General features: G+C 51.5%; 4 protein-coding genes across 4 annotated transcripts; all 4 read left to right on the top strand.

Annotated features, from left to right (window-relative positions):
- Positions 1-17: 17 nt before the first annotated feature.
- BO79DRAFT_35625 (Rab family GTPase) lies at positions 18-1181 on the top strand. Its single transcript, XM_025689118.1, has 5 exons — positions 18-248; positions 328-347; positions 408-434; positions 519-710; positions 774-1181. Exons 1-5 carry the CDS (start codon positions 179-181, stop codon positions 1119-1121), a joined length of 657 nt encoding a protein of 218 aa, XP_025537563.1. The 5' UTR covers positions 18-178; the 3' UTR covers positions 1122-1181.
- Positions 1182-2054: 873 nt separating this feature from the next.
- BO79DRAFT_239049 (MICOS complex subunit MIC60) lies at positions 2055-8524 on the top strand. The gene is made up of 9 exons (XM_025684875.1): positions 2055-2227; positions 2294-2408; positions 2465-4065; positions 4703-5375; positions 5424-7523; positions 7554-7948; positions 7985-8053; positions 8093-8177; positions 8227-8524. Exons 1-9 carry the CDS (start codon positions 2096-2098, stop codon positions 8271-8273), a joined length of 5217 nt encoding a protein of 1738 aa, XP_025537562.1. The 5' UTR covers positions 2055-2095; the 3' UTR covers positions 8274-8524.
- A 469-nt stretch (positions 8525-8993) lies between these two features.
- Positions 8994-9995, top strand: BO79DRAFT_210199 (uncharacterized protein). Its single transcript, XM_025682754.1, has one exon. It carries the CDS (start codon positions 9309-9311, stop codon positions 9768-9770), a length of 462 nt encoding a protein of 153 aa, XP_025537561.1. The 5' UTR covers positions 8994-9308; the 3' UTR covers positions 9771-9995.
- A 1687-nt stretch (positions 9996-11682) lies between these two features.
- On the top strand, positions 11683-13743 carry BO79DRAFT_210198 (type III PLP-dependent enzyme). The gene is made up of 2 exons (XM_025682753.1): positions 11683-12475; positions 12534-13743. Exons 1-2 carry the CDS (start codon positions 12172-12174, stop codon positions 13580-13582), a joined length of 1353 nt encoding a protein of 450 aa, XP_025537560.1. The 5' UTR covers positions 11683-12171; the 3' UTR covers positions 13583-13743.
- Positions 13744-13957: the final 214 nt, after the last annotated feature.

The raw sequence follows: 13957 nt of genomic DNA, 5'->3' as shown, positions 1-13957 counted from the left end.
TACCACCGACAGGCCGCCATCAAACCTCCCAGCATCCCGAGTCCGCCTCCAATACTTGTTTCCTCCCTTCATCTCGATCTATCCACCTCATCCAGCTCCCCCTTTTTGTGCTTATATCGTGGGCGCTATTCTCTCTTGACTCATTCTCGTTAAAGTTGTTCTTTCGACCATATCGACTATGGCCTCCAGAGCCGCAGCAGGCGCCCGTCCCGGGGCCAGGTTCGCTCAGTTCAAGCTTGTATTGCTGGGTTGGTTTCCCCCTGTTATTGGCCCCACTATAGTATGCGTCAAAAGTACTGACATGTTGTTTTCGTTCGCCCTTTCTAGGAGAGTCCGCAGTCGGAAAGGTTGAGATTTTGTAATTTTCAGGGTCCTAAATAGCGGTCGCTGACTATCTTGCTCCACAGAGTTCGCTAGTACTGAGATTCGTCAAGGTGGGATAAGTCGTCCATATTTCCGGAAATTTATCTACAAGAGAACGATTTTCCGGATAACTTACTGGGGCTAACACTGCATAGGATCAATTCGATGATTACCGCGAGTCGACCATTGGCGCCGCCTTCCTCACACAAACCATCTCCCTGGACGAAAGTACGACAGTCAAGTTCGAGATATGGGATACAGCCGGCCAGGAGAGATACAAGTCTCTGGCTCCCATGTATTACAGGAACGCCAACTGCGCGGTCGTTGTGTACGATATCACTCAGGCTGTATGATTCCCGGCTCGACCTCCTCCATTCCTATGGTAACTAATTAATCGTAACGTTGAGCAGTCGTCGCTGGACAAGGCCAAGTCATGGGTGAAGGAACTACAGCGTCAGGCAAACGAGAATATTGTCATCGCCCTTGCAGGAAACAAGCTCGATCTCGTGACGGAGAGCCCGGACAAGAGGGCCATTCCTACGGCTGACGCCGAAGCCTATGCACGTGAAGCTGGTCTTCTGTTCTTCGAGACATCTGCAAAGACCTCCTCTAATGTTAAGGAACTATTCACAGCAATCGCGAAGAAGCTCCCTCTTGACCAGGCAGGTCCTCGAAACTTGCGCACAACTCCCCGTCCTGGTGTCGATCTGCGGCCAGAAGCACCCGGTACCCAAGGTGCCGGTTCCTGCAACTGCTAGGCTTTCCAAGTGGCGTATACTAACTAACTGTTGTGTGTCGAGTCCTCGATCTAATCCACCTTTCTTTTCCTTTCCTCCTTTCGCATGGGCTATTGTTAGATGCAGGAGACGTGTGTCTTCTAGCTTGACTGTGAACCGGCACGCTGGGCAACAGTGTGCAACCCGTCAGCGACTTTGAACAAGACTGTTTTATGGCTTTCTAATGGTGCCGTGATTACTGCAACTTTGGCCGACCGGCGTCGTATAGGTGTCTCTTGCTTCCCAGGGGATTCAATCATCCCTACGGATTTGAACATGATGATTTATCCAGTCATCATCAGTCTTTCTCACTGCACACTGGTCTGACAAGACGAAGATTTTCAAATACCGTCATTGGATGTGGAGGGAGAGCTTAACACTGTACTGGCACGGTTGGATTTGACTGTCTAGACATTATGCCACAGGGATGGACCTATGATTTCTTTGTTCCGCGTTGTTCTCTGTGTCTCTGCTTCCTCGTTCCTGGCGTCTGTATCCTTCTGAATGGGTTGAATTCATGTCACTTTCTTACTTTTTCTTTGTGTTCTCCCTGAGACTCTCAGTATGCTATGCCTATATAATACTTCACCTTCAGTCATCTGATCTGAACTAGCCATCTACTAATTCCAGTGGCATACACATAGTAAGTGTTTGAAGCATGGTGAACCTCGTAGACGCAAAGATCAGATAAATTTTATGAGATAAAACAATTAGTAATTGCTACTGCTACAAAGCTAATTTGTGGACAAGATAATGTCCTGCAGCATTGGATAAGACAGCTAGCTCGGTCTATCCGGACAGCCGGCGCGGGCGGTGCGAAGTGACCCGAGCTGAGCCACTCTTTGGCGGTGCAGGATCGGAGCGGATCGTAAAAGCACCTATCCCAATTCCGGTCCGCGTTTTCACTCCCATCAACACCAACCCCTCAACTAAGCCAGCTCCCAGCGCTCATCTCCATGGTAGTGCGGCCCATGATGCTGCGCTCTTCTGTTGCACCGGGACGACAGTTGCTGCTGTCCTCCGCTCGTCAGCGGACCGCCTCCCAATGGCTGTCCAGAGCCGGAGCAAGCAGCCGGCTTTCAGGTCAGGTACGGTGACGGCATCCGCAGTCGAGTCATAAACATCCTAACTAATCTCGTCTCAATTCTCTGCAGAGGTTCTTCGCCGATATTAAGCCCCCTACCACCGCTGCTCCTACGCCCGCTACTCCGTCTTCCGAGTCTGCTGTTCCCCCAGAGACCGTCCCTAAGCCATCACCCACAGGACAAGGTACGAATGCTCTGATCAGTTGAGTCGCAAGCTTCCCCAGTGCTGATGTATGACAGAGTCCACTCTCCCTCCCTCTACTCCTCCTACCCCAGCTCCTAAGGGTGGACGCTTCCGCAGATTCCTTCTCTACCTGCTGCTTACCTCCGGATTCGCATACGGTGGCGGCGTTTTCCTGGCTTTGAAATTCGATAACTTCCACGATTTCTTTACCGAATACATTCCCTATGGTGAGGAGAGTGTCCTTTACTTCGAAGAGCGTGACTTCTATCGTCGATTCCCCAACACTTTGAGAAACCAGAACCGCCTTAACCCGACCCCAAGGGATGAAGGAAACAAGATCACCATCCCAAGCAAGAGCGGACTTACCTCGAAGGTCGCCGAGGAGGAGACCTCGGGAGCAGATGTTTCCCAGAAGGGCCCCCATATGAGTGCCACTCCGGCTCCGAAGAGCTCCGAAGCGCAAACCAAGCCCGCCGCCGCTAAGCCCGAGGACAAGACCACAGCTGTTGTGAAGGCCAAGGAGGAGAAGGCCGCCAAGGTTGCTGAGAAGGAGGAACCCAGACAACCGGCCATTCCTGCTGTTACCCCTCTCGAGTTTGCTCAGGTCAACGAGGGAGATGAAGCGATCGTCCAGGAGCTGGTGAAGACGTTCAACGACATGATTACCGTCATCAGCGCTGATGAGAACTCCGGCAAGTACTCTCAGCCCGTGGCCAAGGCCAAGGAGGAACTCCAGAAGGTTGGAGAGAAGATCATCGCTGTTCGTGAGGAGGCCCGTCGTGCCGCTCAGGAAGAGATCCAGCAGGCCCATGCTACTTTCGATGAGTCTGCTCGCGAGCTCATCCGCCGTTTTGACGAAATGCGTGCGGCCGATGCCGCCCAGTACCGCGAGGAGTTTGAGGCTGAGCGCGAAAAGTTGGCCCATGCCTACCAGGAGAAGATCAGAACCGAATTGCAGAGGGCTCAGGAGGTGGCCGAACAGCGCCTCAAGAACGAGCTGGTTGAGCAAGCCATTGAGCTTAACCGCAAGTACCTGCACGAAGTCAAGGAGCTCGTGGAGCGAGAACGTGAAGGCCGTCTCAGCAAGTTGAACGAACTCACCGCCAACGTCAGCGAGCTGGAGAAGCTTACCTCTGGCTGGAGAGAGGTCATTGACAGCAACCTCAGGACCCAACAACTCCAGGTGGCTGTTGATGCCGTGCGCTCCGTTGTTGATCGCTCTGCCGTTCCTCGCCCTTTCGTCCGCGAGCTTGTCGCCGTGAAGGAATTGGCCGCTGAGGACCCCGTTGTTGAGGCCGCCATCTCTTCTATCAACCCTGCTGCTTACCAGCGTGGAATCCCTTCGACCTCTCAGATCATTGAGCGCTTCCGTCGTGTCGCTGATGAGGTGCGCAAGGCCAGCCTTCTGCCCGAAGATGCAGGTATCGCTAGCCACGCTGCCAGCGTTGTTCTGAGCAAGGTCATGTTCAAGAAGGATGCTGTTGCCGGTAGCGACGATGTGGAGAGTGTGCTGTACCGGACCGAGAGCCTTCTGGAAGAAGGTAACCTCGATGCTGCAGCTCGTGAGATGAACAGTCTTTCGGGGTGGGCCAAGATTCTGAGCAAGGACTGGCTTGTGGATGTTCGCAGAGTGTTGGAAGTTAAGCAAGCTCTGGAGGTAAGGATTCCCCCTAAAAGTTCCTGTCTGTCTAAATGATATCGAACTGACATATTCTATCTGCAGGTGATCGAAACCGAGGCGCGTTTACAATGTTTGAGGGTTGAGTAGAGAAATAATTCTCCCGACATCATTTTAGCTTTCTTGTACCTCATGCCTCCTATCTACAGGACTTGTACCTCTAGTTGTCCGCCTGCGTTGTTAGAGTCAATGCTAGATATTTTCCTTTGTATATTGTATACTAGTTGGGAGCTTTAAGCGCCTTTTCTAGAAGAATCCCACTGCTGCACCATGTATGTGTGGAGTGGAGCATCTTGATAAAGTCGATAATCAAGTCTGGGGAATGCTTAATATTGATGGGGATTGTTTGCTGTGTTTGCAGTTCCACGTGGGCCGCGGCGCATGATGCACCTGCTGCCTACTGATGAAGTAGCGATCGTCAGACCACATCTGGACGACGAGGACGAGGGGGTGTCCAGATTGATCTTCCTAGATGGTTATTTTCCCTTGAGGAGCCATGACTGAACTCTAGTGATTTCTCGCATATCTCCATGTCGGCCTTTCCTCGTGGACGTTGCCCCCTTTCCTATCCCGCGGGACGGACCACTTCGTCACCATAGCTTTGATGTCGCCGAAGACTAATGATTCCTATCCACTTACACCTCCTATACCCGAGACCGATGAGACACAGCCAGATTACCACACACGCTACAATACGTCTCATGATAACTCCGACCGAAAAAAGGGTGCGCACATGAACGAGGGACGAGCGAGCGGGGAGCTAGAGGGCAGCACTCTCGGCAGCAGCTCTCGGGATGGCGATAAAGGAGGCCGGGCCCAACGCCGAACGGCCAGCTCCGGCGGCTTCCTAGTCGATTCGTCTTTTTTACCCAGGTCAAAGAGCTTGCGTGCAAGCCAATACCTCCCTCGCCGCTCAGAATCCAGCCGCAAGGAGAAGCGTGAAGCACCCGAACCTGAATTGGTAGTTCCGAAGAAGCGATCACGATTTCCTTGGATTCGGCATAAAGAGCAGAAGGTATCCCAAGTAGAGCAGGCGGAGCATACCAATCATACGGAGCATACGGAACCCACAACAGCGGAGGAGACTCCTGCTTCATCGAATTTGGAGCAGGATGCGGCTTCCCAGGAGTCGCATACCAAGCAGACGGACAATCAGGACACCATAGGTCTTGATAGGGATTCGCTCCAGATAGTGAATCTTGCCTTGAACTTGAGCGAGTCGAGGAAAAGGAATAGCCTGGGTCGCTCTGCTTCAACTCGTCTTTCGGGAGGTAGATGGGCTCTGGCAGGTGGTCAAACATCCGCTCCATACACTGTTAGACATGCATCGGTTCCAGTAACCGACCTGGGGCATGGCGGCTCTCAACATGGCCAGAGGGTCACACAAGCACCGGGTGAAGATCATACCAGAATAGTCGACTCCTGTCAACTGAGCGGACCGTCGACTCATGCGCCATCTTCAGTGGCAAGTCTACTTCCACATTCCGCTGGATCGGAACCCTTGCCGCAGGGCTTCTCAGAGAGCACACTTGCTCGAGCCGAGAAAGCTCGTCGCCATTTTGAGCTATTTTCGGAATATCTCCGACTACTTCCTTCCCTTCCTCCTCTGCAACCGATTGACGATCAAAATGCCGATTCAAGATCTGTGCATAGCAGTGGCTTTTCATCACACCGAGTCTACAATCCTCTTCAGTGTATTCGCAATCGCAAAGTGAGATTCCGTGAGCGATGTGCAATAGACACGGAGGCAGCGGGGTGGTACGATACGGAGAAGGTACATCAGTGGGTTGATTCAGTGCAAGCTGAATACAGCCAGCAGCCGCACGGTCCCCTTGAATGTCTGCGGCTTCCATCGTTTCATAATTGTAAAGATGCTACGCCGCGTGCAGAGGTAGACGAACCTGATCATCTTGCCGTCTCTCCTCCTTCAAGTCTGAGACGTGCTAGCCGCGCTAGCAGTGTCAAAGCACGCAGGCCACGGTCAGACTGGGTCATCGACCCAGCAGAGTTCCTTTTCGATGCCGCATGGGTTGAGGAAAGGCAGAATAAGAGTAAGATCGTTGATAGAGACGGGAATCATCTCTACCCAGATCCTTCGATCCTCATTACTCCTGATGATGATCAGACGCCCATTAAACCACCGGAGCCGCTACAGAATAATCGGCAATCGCTAGACTCGGAACACCCCAATTCTCGTACCTCGTTGTCTGATTCGCGCTCGGTTTTGGCGACAGAATTCAACAGAGTCGGGCGTGGACGGCGCCGGCACAGGTTCCACGGCTCTGGCCGTAGTGGACATGGAGCCGAAGCATCAAGGAAAATGACAGGCTCTAAGAGGCATAAACTCGGACTATTATCCAGTAGCTCTTCGAGCATCTCTAGTGCTGAGGGACGTCTGTACCGGGAATCGCCAATGGATAATACGTTGTCCTCTGAAAGGGATGTGTCCCCACTGCCCGGCGCCTCACGACTTCGAGCCTCTGAAGCGCTTCCTGAATATGACACCGCCATGGATACCAGGCTGACGCCAACCCATGACACTTTTCCTCGTTATGTGACCGGAAGATCTCCTACTTGGGCCCGGTCAGAGGGAAAGCGAAGTTCTATATCCTCTATTCCAAGTGTTGATGACCGCTACGACCCCCTGACAACCTTATCAACTGCAGAAAGCAGGTCTCCCGAGCTCCATGCGCAGGTCGGCATGTTTCCAAGTATCGCATCCAACCTATCCCCACCGGCAAGCCGTTCGCCGTCGCCTACAAAAGGCCGCTTCTCACGTGCTATTGGTGCTCGACATGAGCGGAGTAAGAGCAATATTCGGACAAAGGATATTGCAGATGATAGCTCCCTGGAGTCGGCGGCTTTGCGCAAGGATACTTCAACTGGGCATCCCGAGGGTATTCCCCAAGGTGGAAGGCTGGAACCAAGCCCGCTTCCCGATCGAATCTCTTCAGTATTTCAGGAAGACCCATCAAAGTTCAACTCACAAAACCGCAAAGACGCAGTACAGGGCGAATCCAAGCTGCGTGGAATATTCAAAGGCCCTGGGAAGATCGCAGAGAAAGTGGGCAACGAAATGTCAAAAGTAGGGGATCTAATACTTAAAAAGGATACCGTTGCCCAGTCACGGAGATCTTCCGTTTCAAGCACGGATAGTTCTGTTTCCGATCCTTCTGATGACCCCGAAGAAGCTAGAGGTGATAGAATGTCTGGCGCCAAGTCTCTTTTGCGCCGGTTTCCTACGTTCTCCGACGATGCCAATCGAACTTCACGCAGGAACCTTGAGAAGATCAGTTCGAAGACTAATGTGCCTTCTATGTCTCCCTTTGTCTCCACGCCTCGGCATGATCGATTAGAAGAACATCAACCGCCTGTCGACGGCAGTCCTTCGAAGGCCGGTGCTGACATCGACACGACGGACTCACAGAGAGAAGTGGGTGGGTTTTCTACATCTCTCCATACGCCAGCAACCCGTCATGAGAAACTACGATTTGGCCCTGATATTCATACTGTGCCAGAACAATTCAGAAAGCGTAACATCAGGGATGTCGGTGTTCCCTTCAGTTTGACAAGGCCTCCTGTCACGGGTCTTGCTCAAGCGAGAGCAGACACTACTTCATCGTCCCAGGAAAAACGCCCAAGACTGGCAACTGAGTCAAGAAGCTGGAGTATCTCTAACCGCAGCTTATCTAGCTCGCTTGTTGTTGGTGTTCCGGGCAAGCGCGAGATTGAGCGCACCCGAGCCCTTCTTCTTTCTTCGGGAATCAAAGCTCGAGAGATCACCCGCCGAGCAGAATGTGTGCGGCAGCCACCACCAGACTTCCTTCGGCGCACATTTGGTACGGAAGCATCCGTACCTCAAGTAAGTCGGCTTTATGAGTACGATGTAGCCGCACAGGGCCTGCTCAGAAGCTTCGAGAAAACACATCGTTCGTTCCAACAATCCATAGACGATTTCTCTGGCTCGGTCTCATCTCCTTTAAGATCGCAACTGAACAAACTCGAGGACATGGTCAACGAGACGATTTCCCCGCGTGTTCAGGCAGCCACACAGGATGCGGAGGACTTGAGCATTCAGCTCAACACCACTAGTACGCTTGCTGTTAAACAGCTGAGCGATACACTCGACAAAGGAGTCAGGAGGCGTCATCGCCGGCTGCGCTGGGTACGGCGCACTGGGTTTGTGATGCTCGAATGGGCATTAGTTGGTATGCTCTGGTGGGTTTGGCTAATTGTGATGGCTTTCAAGATCTTGCGAGGCGTTTTTCGGGGTGTTCTTTCAGGTGTCAGATGGGTCTTGTGGTTGTGAATGCGACAAACTGAGAAGAAAGGCTGTTGTTTCCTCGTTATTATACCCCCATCTGATTCTACATGTTCCTAGCGTTTGTTCCCTTTTCTACATCACTGATATCCGTTTCACAATTCTTGTATTATATAGCTTTTTTATGATTGATAATTATTTTAATTTGGTCTTCATGAAACTTGTGGCGAAGATAGCCAATTGTCCATGGTATTGCCGTAAACACCGTCATTGTATCCCCTCTAGCATAGTATGGCCAGAATAGTCCTTTCGAAGGACAATAGTTGCTGAGAATAAAGGATTTGTATCTCACAGCAGAAGATTGCCGATATACATGGTAGTGTTTCCAGATTGCGGATCAGGTGACGCTGTCTAACTGAAACTCACTTCCTTTCATTGATAACTGGGAGTTCTTCACCAGTCCACGGCCATCGTCGTGACGACGATAGAATATCAGACACTCGTATATAACATTCTCGCCCGGCCCCTGTTCCTCGAATTCTTTTTCCTGCTCGGTCCCAGCATGCCGTCCCCATGCAGCAGACCCCGGTTCAAACAAAAGAAGAAGCCGCAACAAAGTGAAACATTGACCGTAAGCCTACTCTTTGTTTTGACATAAGGAGAACTCCAAACGAGCCTCAGCTCATATCCAATATCTCTGGCTTCACAACATATAAACAGTTGGAAACCTTCTAGCCCCCACCTCGTGTTAGCATCTTACAACCCATGCAATATTGGCACTTGTTTCAAATCCCACCATCAACAATTATCATATCTCTCCCTCTATATTCCCTTCCCCCCACTCTCCTAACTATACTCTCCGTCGACTACCTACCTATTTCCTACAACCTTCCCAACCAACTGAACAACTATACCAACAATAATCATAACCACAACCATCTTTAACTAGCCCCCTCCGGAAATGTCCCTACCGTCACAACGCAAATTCAACTTAAATGCCAACAAGGCAAATCCTGCGGTGAGTGGAGGGCTTAAGCGTTCAAATGCACAGCACCGCAAACACCAAGATCTGGTCCCCCTGATGTTCGACCCTACACAGGCACTGACATTTGACCAGTCGTCCAACAGCTGGAAGAGACAGGAGTTCAAGCAGGATCCTCTGAACGAACTTACTATCCGTCCTGGTGCGGAGCAATCTCGAAACAAAGACAAGGGCAAGCGTCCGGCGAATATGAATGCATGGTCGGCCAAGTGTGGTGGTGTTTGTTCGACAACGACGACTATGTCCTCGAAGAGTAGTACTAGCCTCAACCCTGGAAGTGTTAGTAGTAGTGGTCAGTTGGCTGGTCCAACTCGTGAGCGCGGAAAGATTGAGACGGATCCGAGCAAGGTGCGGTGGCCTTTGATTGGGGTGAGGCGTTGATAGTTTGGGTGCATGTTGCGGTTGGGCGGCTGGTTCCGTTCGAGTTGTTTATCTGAGATTGTTTGAATCATTGGGTTGGATTGACTTGCAGCGCTTCGGGTGGCTGCTAGGAATATCAATGTATGAGTACATGAGTTATGTTGTTATGTTGTCTTTTAGTGGCTTGTTGAGGTGTGGTCTTGGAGTTGGTGATTGTTCATTATTGGGCTTTTTGTGATAGTACAGTAGTGGTAATAATGACAATGTCTCCTTCTAAAGCCTTATGCTTGAGGGATATCAAACCTTTTGATATCTTTGTTTTCTGCTTTTTGCAATCATCAATTCACCAAAATCAGCATTCGGTGAGATTTAGTCAATATGTCTTGGTCCATACGATGCTAGTAAGTAGTAGTAGTAGGCAGTGCCCTACCACATGATGCCGTAAGATTGCTGGTCGTATCCCATGATTCGTGCCTCAATCGAGATATATTTAGTACACTGTAGGACGAACGGATCACTAGTAGTAGTTGGTTTGCCACTCATGTCTCAATCTGGTATAAGGCTACATAGCATTGTAAGACATGAATACAATACAATTCTACTTGACAAGCAGCAGCTAATATTATCATCTGGAGAATCCAGGACGTAGCCTTGATCTTGATGGGTGGTGCAAATAGGATATCCATCACGTGCCACATGACTGTAGATCAGGGACTGTCACCGCCCGAGTGGAGCGATTATAATACTGCCGACCAACGAGCCACGGCGGTCAAGCTTTCTGAGCCAATGGACAGGCGGCTAATAAGACGGGCATCAGAAAGACGGACGGCAGCGCGTCATGCCGCACTTTCCAAGAAACAGGCTTAAGTGGCGAAACCAGGAACAGTCTGTTCCGGGCCTATACTACCCATGTACGACCTGGTATAGCCGGTTCAAATTCTAGCTCGCGGGAAGGACTTGCCCGGTTCTCTTTCTTCACAACCGAGGGACCACTAACCTGTATTCCTTGCCAGTCGCGCGGGAAGTACGGCGTAGTACTCATCGATCTAGATAGTACGGATGACGCATCCCGGGGGGGCAGGTGCTGAGATGCAGCCGTCCTCTGGTGATAAGCAGAGGCATGTGGTTCGAGAGAAAAAGTGACTCAAAATGTCTGGTACACTAGCAAACTGTCCGTAGGTCCAGGATTCAGACGACGGATCTTCAGGGACTGATCTATTGGAAAGTTGAGGGAAAATCGGGAGGGCATCAGGCCGAATCAACGATCAAGGGGATCTGTCAGGTTCCCATGGGACAGGAGACAGGCAGCAAGATTGAGACCACGTCAACCATTACTGGCGGGAAGAGAGAAAAAGTAACCATACTGTGTGAAGGGCAGAGATCCACTCCGGGGTACGTTGAAGGTGAGGGAAATAATGATGGAAGGGCGAAGTAGAGACGGAGGTAAGATACATACTATACATACTATACATGACCGTACCGAGCGGTGACGAGAGAGGGGCACGGTGATTCGGGAGATGCCGTAATCTCCCCCCCCACGAGAACCACTCTCTCATTCCTCCATTCTGTCGCTGCTTTTTCTCTCTTCGACTTCGTCTGCATCATCCCTTTGTTGCGTTCCCCCGTGCACATCGAGCCATTGCGGTAAGTCTTCATCCATTCTCTCGTTCCTTGCTGGGTGTCCTGCAGCGCTCGGCCTTCCTCGTATTATCGACTCATCGAGATCGTTCCCTTCCCCCCCGGGTGTCTGCCTGACGCCGTGCCCTTTGCCCTAACCTCCGCGTCCAAGTCGTTAAAACTCTGCACGCACCTCTCACCTCCTGCCCTTCCCCCTCCCCTCCCCCCGGACCCAGAAATTAAATCTCGCAACCCCTTTCAATTCTCGTTGGAGCTGTCATACAAGCTTGCTGATCAGTGGCTGGTCGCGTCAGATTTCTTCTTATTGGGAAAAAAAAACCTTGTTTTTTTTTTCCCTCTCCCAATCTTTCACTCAATCTTTCCACGGCGCATTTTCTAGGCCTTTGGAATCCACCAGTTCCAAAGGCTCCAAGCTCACCACGGCTCTCGTAGCCTCGCGTTTCGTTCTTCGTCACATTGTATCTCCGAGACGTCCCCGCGACACTCTTAACAACATTCCCCCTCCTGCTGGTGTCGACTCCCGTGTTTCCGTTCGGTGCTCCTCCTTTTAACCTCCTGACGCCCACGCCGCTCATCCCCTCTTTTCTTGAGCTGCCGCATAGGACTTCTCTGAAGGTTCTTCCTCTCAAGGAGGAAGGGTCTAGGAGGCTTGGTCCAGTCAACTTCGGTTGCGAATCTTTTCGCCCTCCCTAACACGCAGTCGCGTTAAAGACACTCAACTTTTTTTTATTACTTTACTTTTTTTCAAAGACCTATTCCGTGCTCCGTCGCAGCGCGCATGGTTATGGCACCGACTGCTTGTGTACCTGCTGAAGTATGCACTCCTAAATACTACCAGGAGAAACAAGACCATAATCTCAATTGGGATCATGGTCAATTCAGCAATCATGGAGGGGACGACATATCGCAATCCAGGTTGGCTGCCAAGGAACTAGTCTTGGACATCCTGAAGAAGCGCGCAGCCGAGGTCAATGTGGACAGCTGCGCGCCGGGTGAGGAGGACGCGTTTTACGTGGCAGATATGGGGGAGATCTACCGCCAGCATCTGCGCTGGAAAATGAACTTGAGCCGTGTTCGGCCTTTCTACGGTAAGGACTGGATGCTCAATTGGGGATCTTGTGACAGCGGCTAACATTGAGTCAATAGCGGTCAAGTGCAACCCGGACCCGGAGATCCTTCGCCTCATGGCTAAACTCGGAAACGGTTTTGATTGTGCGTCCAAGGCCGAGATCGACATGGCCCTTGACACCGGCATCGACCCGAGCCGCATCATCTACGCGCAGCCCTGCAAGACCAAGTCCTATCTGCGCTACGCGGCCCAGGTGGGCGTCAAGCAGATGACTTTCGACAACGCCGATGAGCTGTACAAGATCAAGGCCAACTACCCGGACGCTGAGCTTTATCTGCGCATCCTTACGGATGATTCGAACAGTTTGTGCCAATTCAGCATGAAATTCGGAGCTTCCCTGGACGTTGCTCGCCAGCTCCTCGAATTGGCGTACCAGCTCGAGCTCAAGGTTGTCGGCGTGAGCTTTCACGTCGGATCGGGCGCTGAGGATCCTAAGGCTTTCCTGAAGGCCGTGCAGGACGCGCGCCTCGTGTTCGACCAAGCCGCAGAGATTGGCCATGAACTGCACACTTTGGATGTCGGCGGAGGTTTCTCCCAGGACACGTTCGAGAAATTCGCCGGCGTTCTGAGCGAGGCGTTGGACACCTACTTTCCGCCTAGCATCCGGGTCATTGCCGAACCGGGTCGCTACTATGTTGCCAATGCGTTCACTCTGGCAGCCAACATCATCGCTCGCCGTGAGGTGCGCGACCCGGAGGACCCGACCAACGACGCCTATATGCTGTATCTCAACGACGGGGTGTATGGAAATTTCTCCAACATCATTTTTGACCACCAGCACCCCGTGGCTCAGGTCCTGACCTGCGCATCGGCCGCGAACTCCCCTTATGCTGCGACTTCGGGGGGTGTCACGTACTCCATCTGGGGGCCGACCTGTGACGGCATTGACGTTATCTCCAAGCGCATTGAGCTGCCAGCTCTGCTGGAAGTTGGAGATTGGCTTTACTTCGAGGAGATGGGAGCCTACACCAAGTGTAGCGCGACCCGCTTCAACGGCTTTTCGGACAACCACGAGGTGATTTACATCTCCAGCGAAGCCGGGGCTTCTGCGCTCCTCGAGTACTAGATTTACTATTGTTTGATATCTTTTTTGGCTTCTATGTTTGGTACCTATATGTTGCTCTACTTAGTAGGTCGCTCGTTGACTTGCTTTGTTAATAAATGTGTTCGTGTGCTTTTAGAGTAGATTTCGGGTCGAAATACAGTGTGCAGATTACTGAAGTGTCTATATATGGCCATCTATGCCTAGACCTTTTAATGGGTTTCCCCTATCTTCATTGCAGACAGAGTCATGTCTACCTCTAGTCTATCCTGACCTCTATCACCCCACATTGTCATCATAGTTTCATGTATACATAGCCCAACCCCGCAATCCACAGGTCATCCGATGCAGAGCCAGCTCCTGCATCATGCCCAATTCTAGATTCGGCAGAAAACAACA

The sequence above is a fragment of the Aspergillus costaricaensis genome, assembly GCF_003184835.1.
Source record: "Aspergillus costaricaensis CBS 115574 unplaced genomic scaffold BO79scaffold_24, whole genome shotgun sequence".
Classification (NCBI taxonomy): Eukaryota; Fungi; Ascomycota; class Eurotiomycetes; order Eurotiales; family Aspergillaceae; genus Aspergillus; species Aspergillus costaricensis.
Note: the sequence above shows the minus strand (reverse complement) of the source record. Positions and strands in the feature narration are given on the sequence as shown.

Coding starts and splice junctions, on each gene's coding strand:
- BO79DRAFT_35625 (XM_025689118.1), top strand. CDS start 179: ATGGCCTCCAGAGCCGCAGCAGGCGCCCGTCCCGGGGCCAGGTTCGCT. Junction 249..327: donor GTTCAAGCTTGTATTGCTGG/GTTGGTTTCCCC, acceptor CGCCCTTTCTAG/GAGAGTCCGCAGTCGGAAAG. Junction 711..773: donor TGTACGATATCACTCAGGCT/GTATGATTCCCG, acceptor AACGTTGAGCAG/TCGTCGCTGGACAAGGCCAA.
- BO79DRAFT_239049 (XM_025684875.1), top strand. CDS start 2,096: ATGGTAGTGCGGCCCATGATGCTGCGCTCTTCTGTTGCACCGGGACGA. Junction 2,228..2,293: donor GCAGCCGGCTTTCAGGTCAG/GTACGGTGACGG, acceptor AATTCTCTGCAG/AGGTTCTTCGCCGATATTAA. Junction 4,066..4,702: donor AAGTTAAGCAAGCTCTGGAG/GTAAGGATTCCC, acceptor ATGTCGCCGAAG/ACTAATGATTCCTATCCACT.
- BO79DRAFT_210199 (XM_025682754.1), top strand. CDS start 9,309: ATGTCCCTACCGTCACAACGCAAATTCAACTTAAATGCCAACAAGGCA.
- BO79DRAFT_210198 (XM_025682753.1), top strand. CDS start 12,172: ATGGCACCGACTGCTTGTGTACCTGCTGAAGTATGCACTCCTAAATAC. Junction 12,476..12,533: donor CCGTGTTCGGCCTTTCTACG/GTAAGGACTGGA, acceptor TTGAGTCAATAG/CGGTCAAGTGCAACCCGGAC.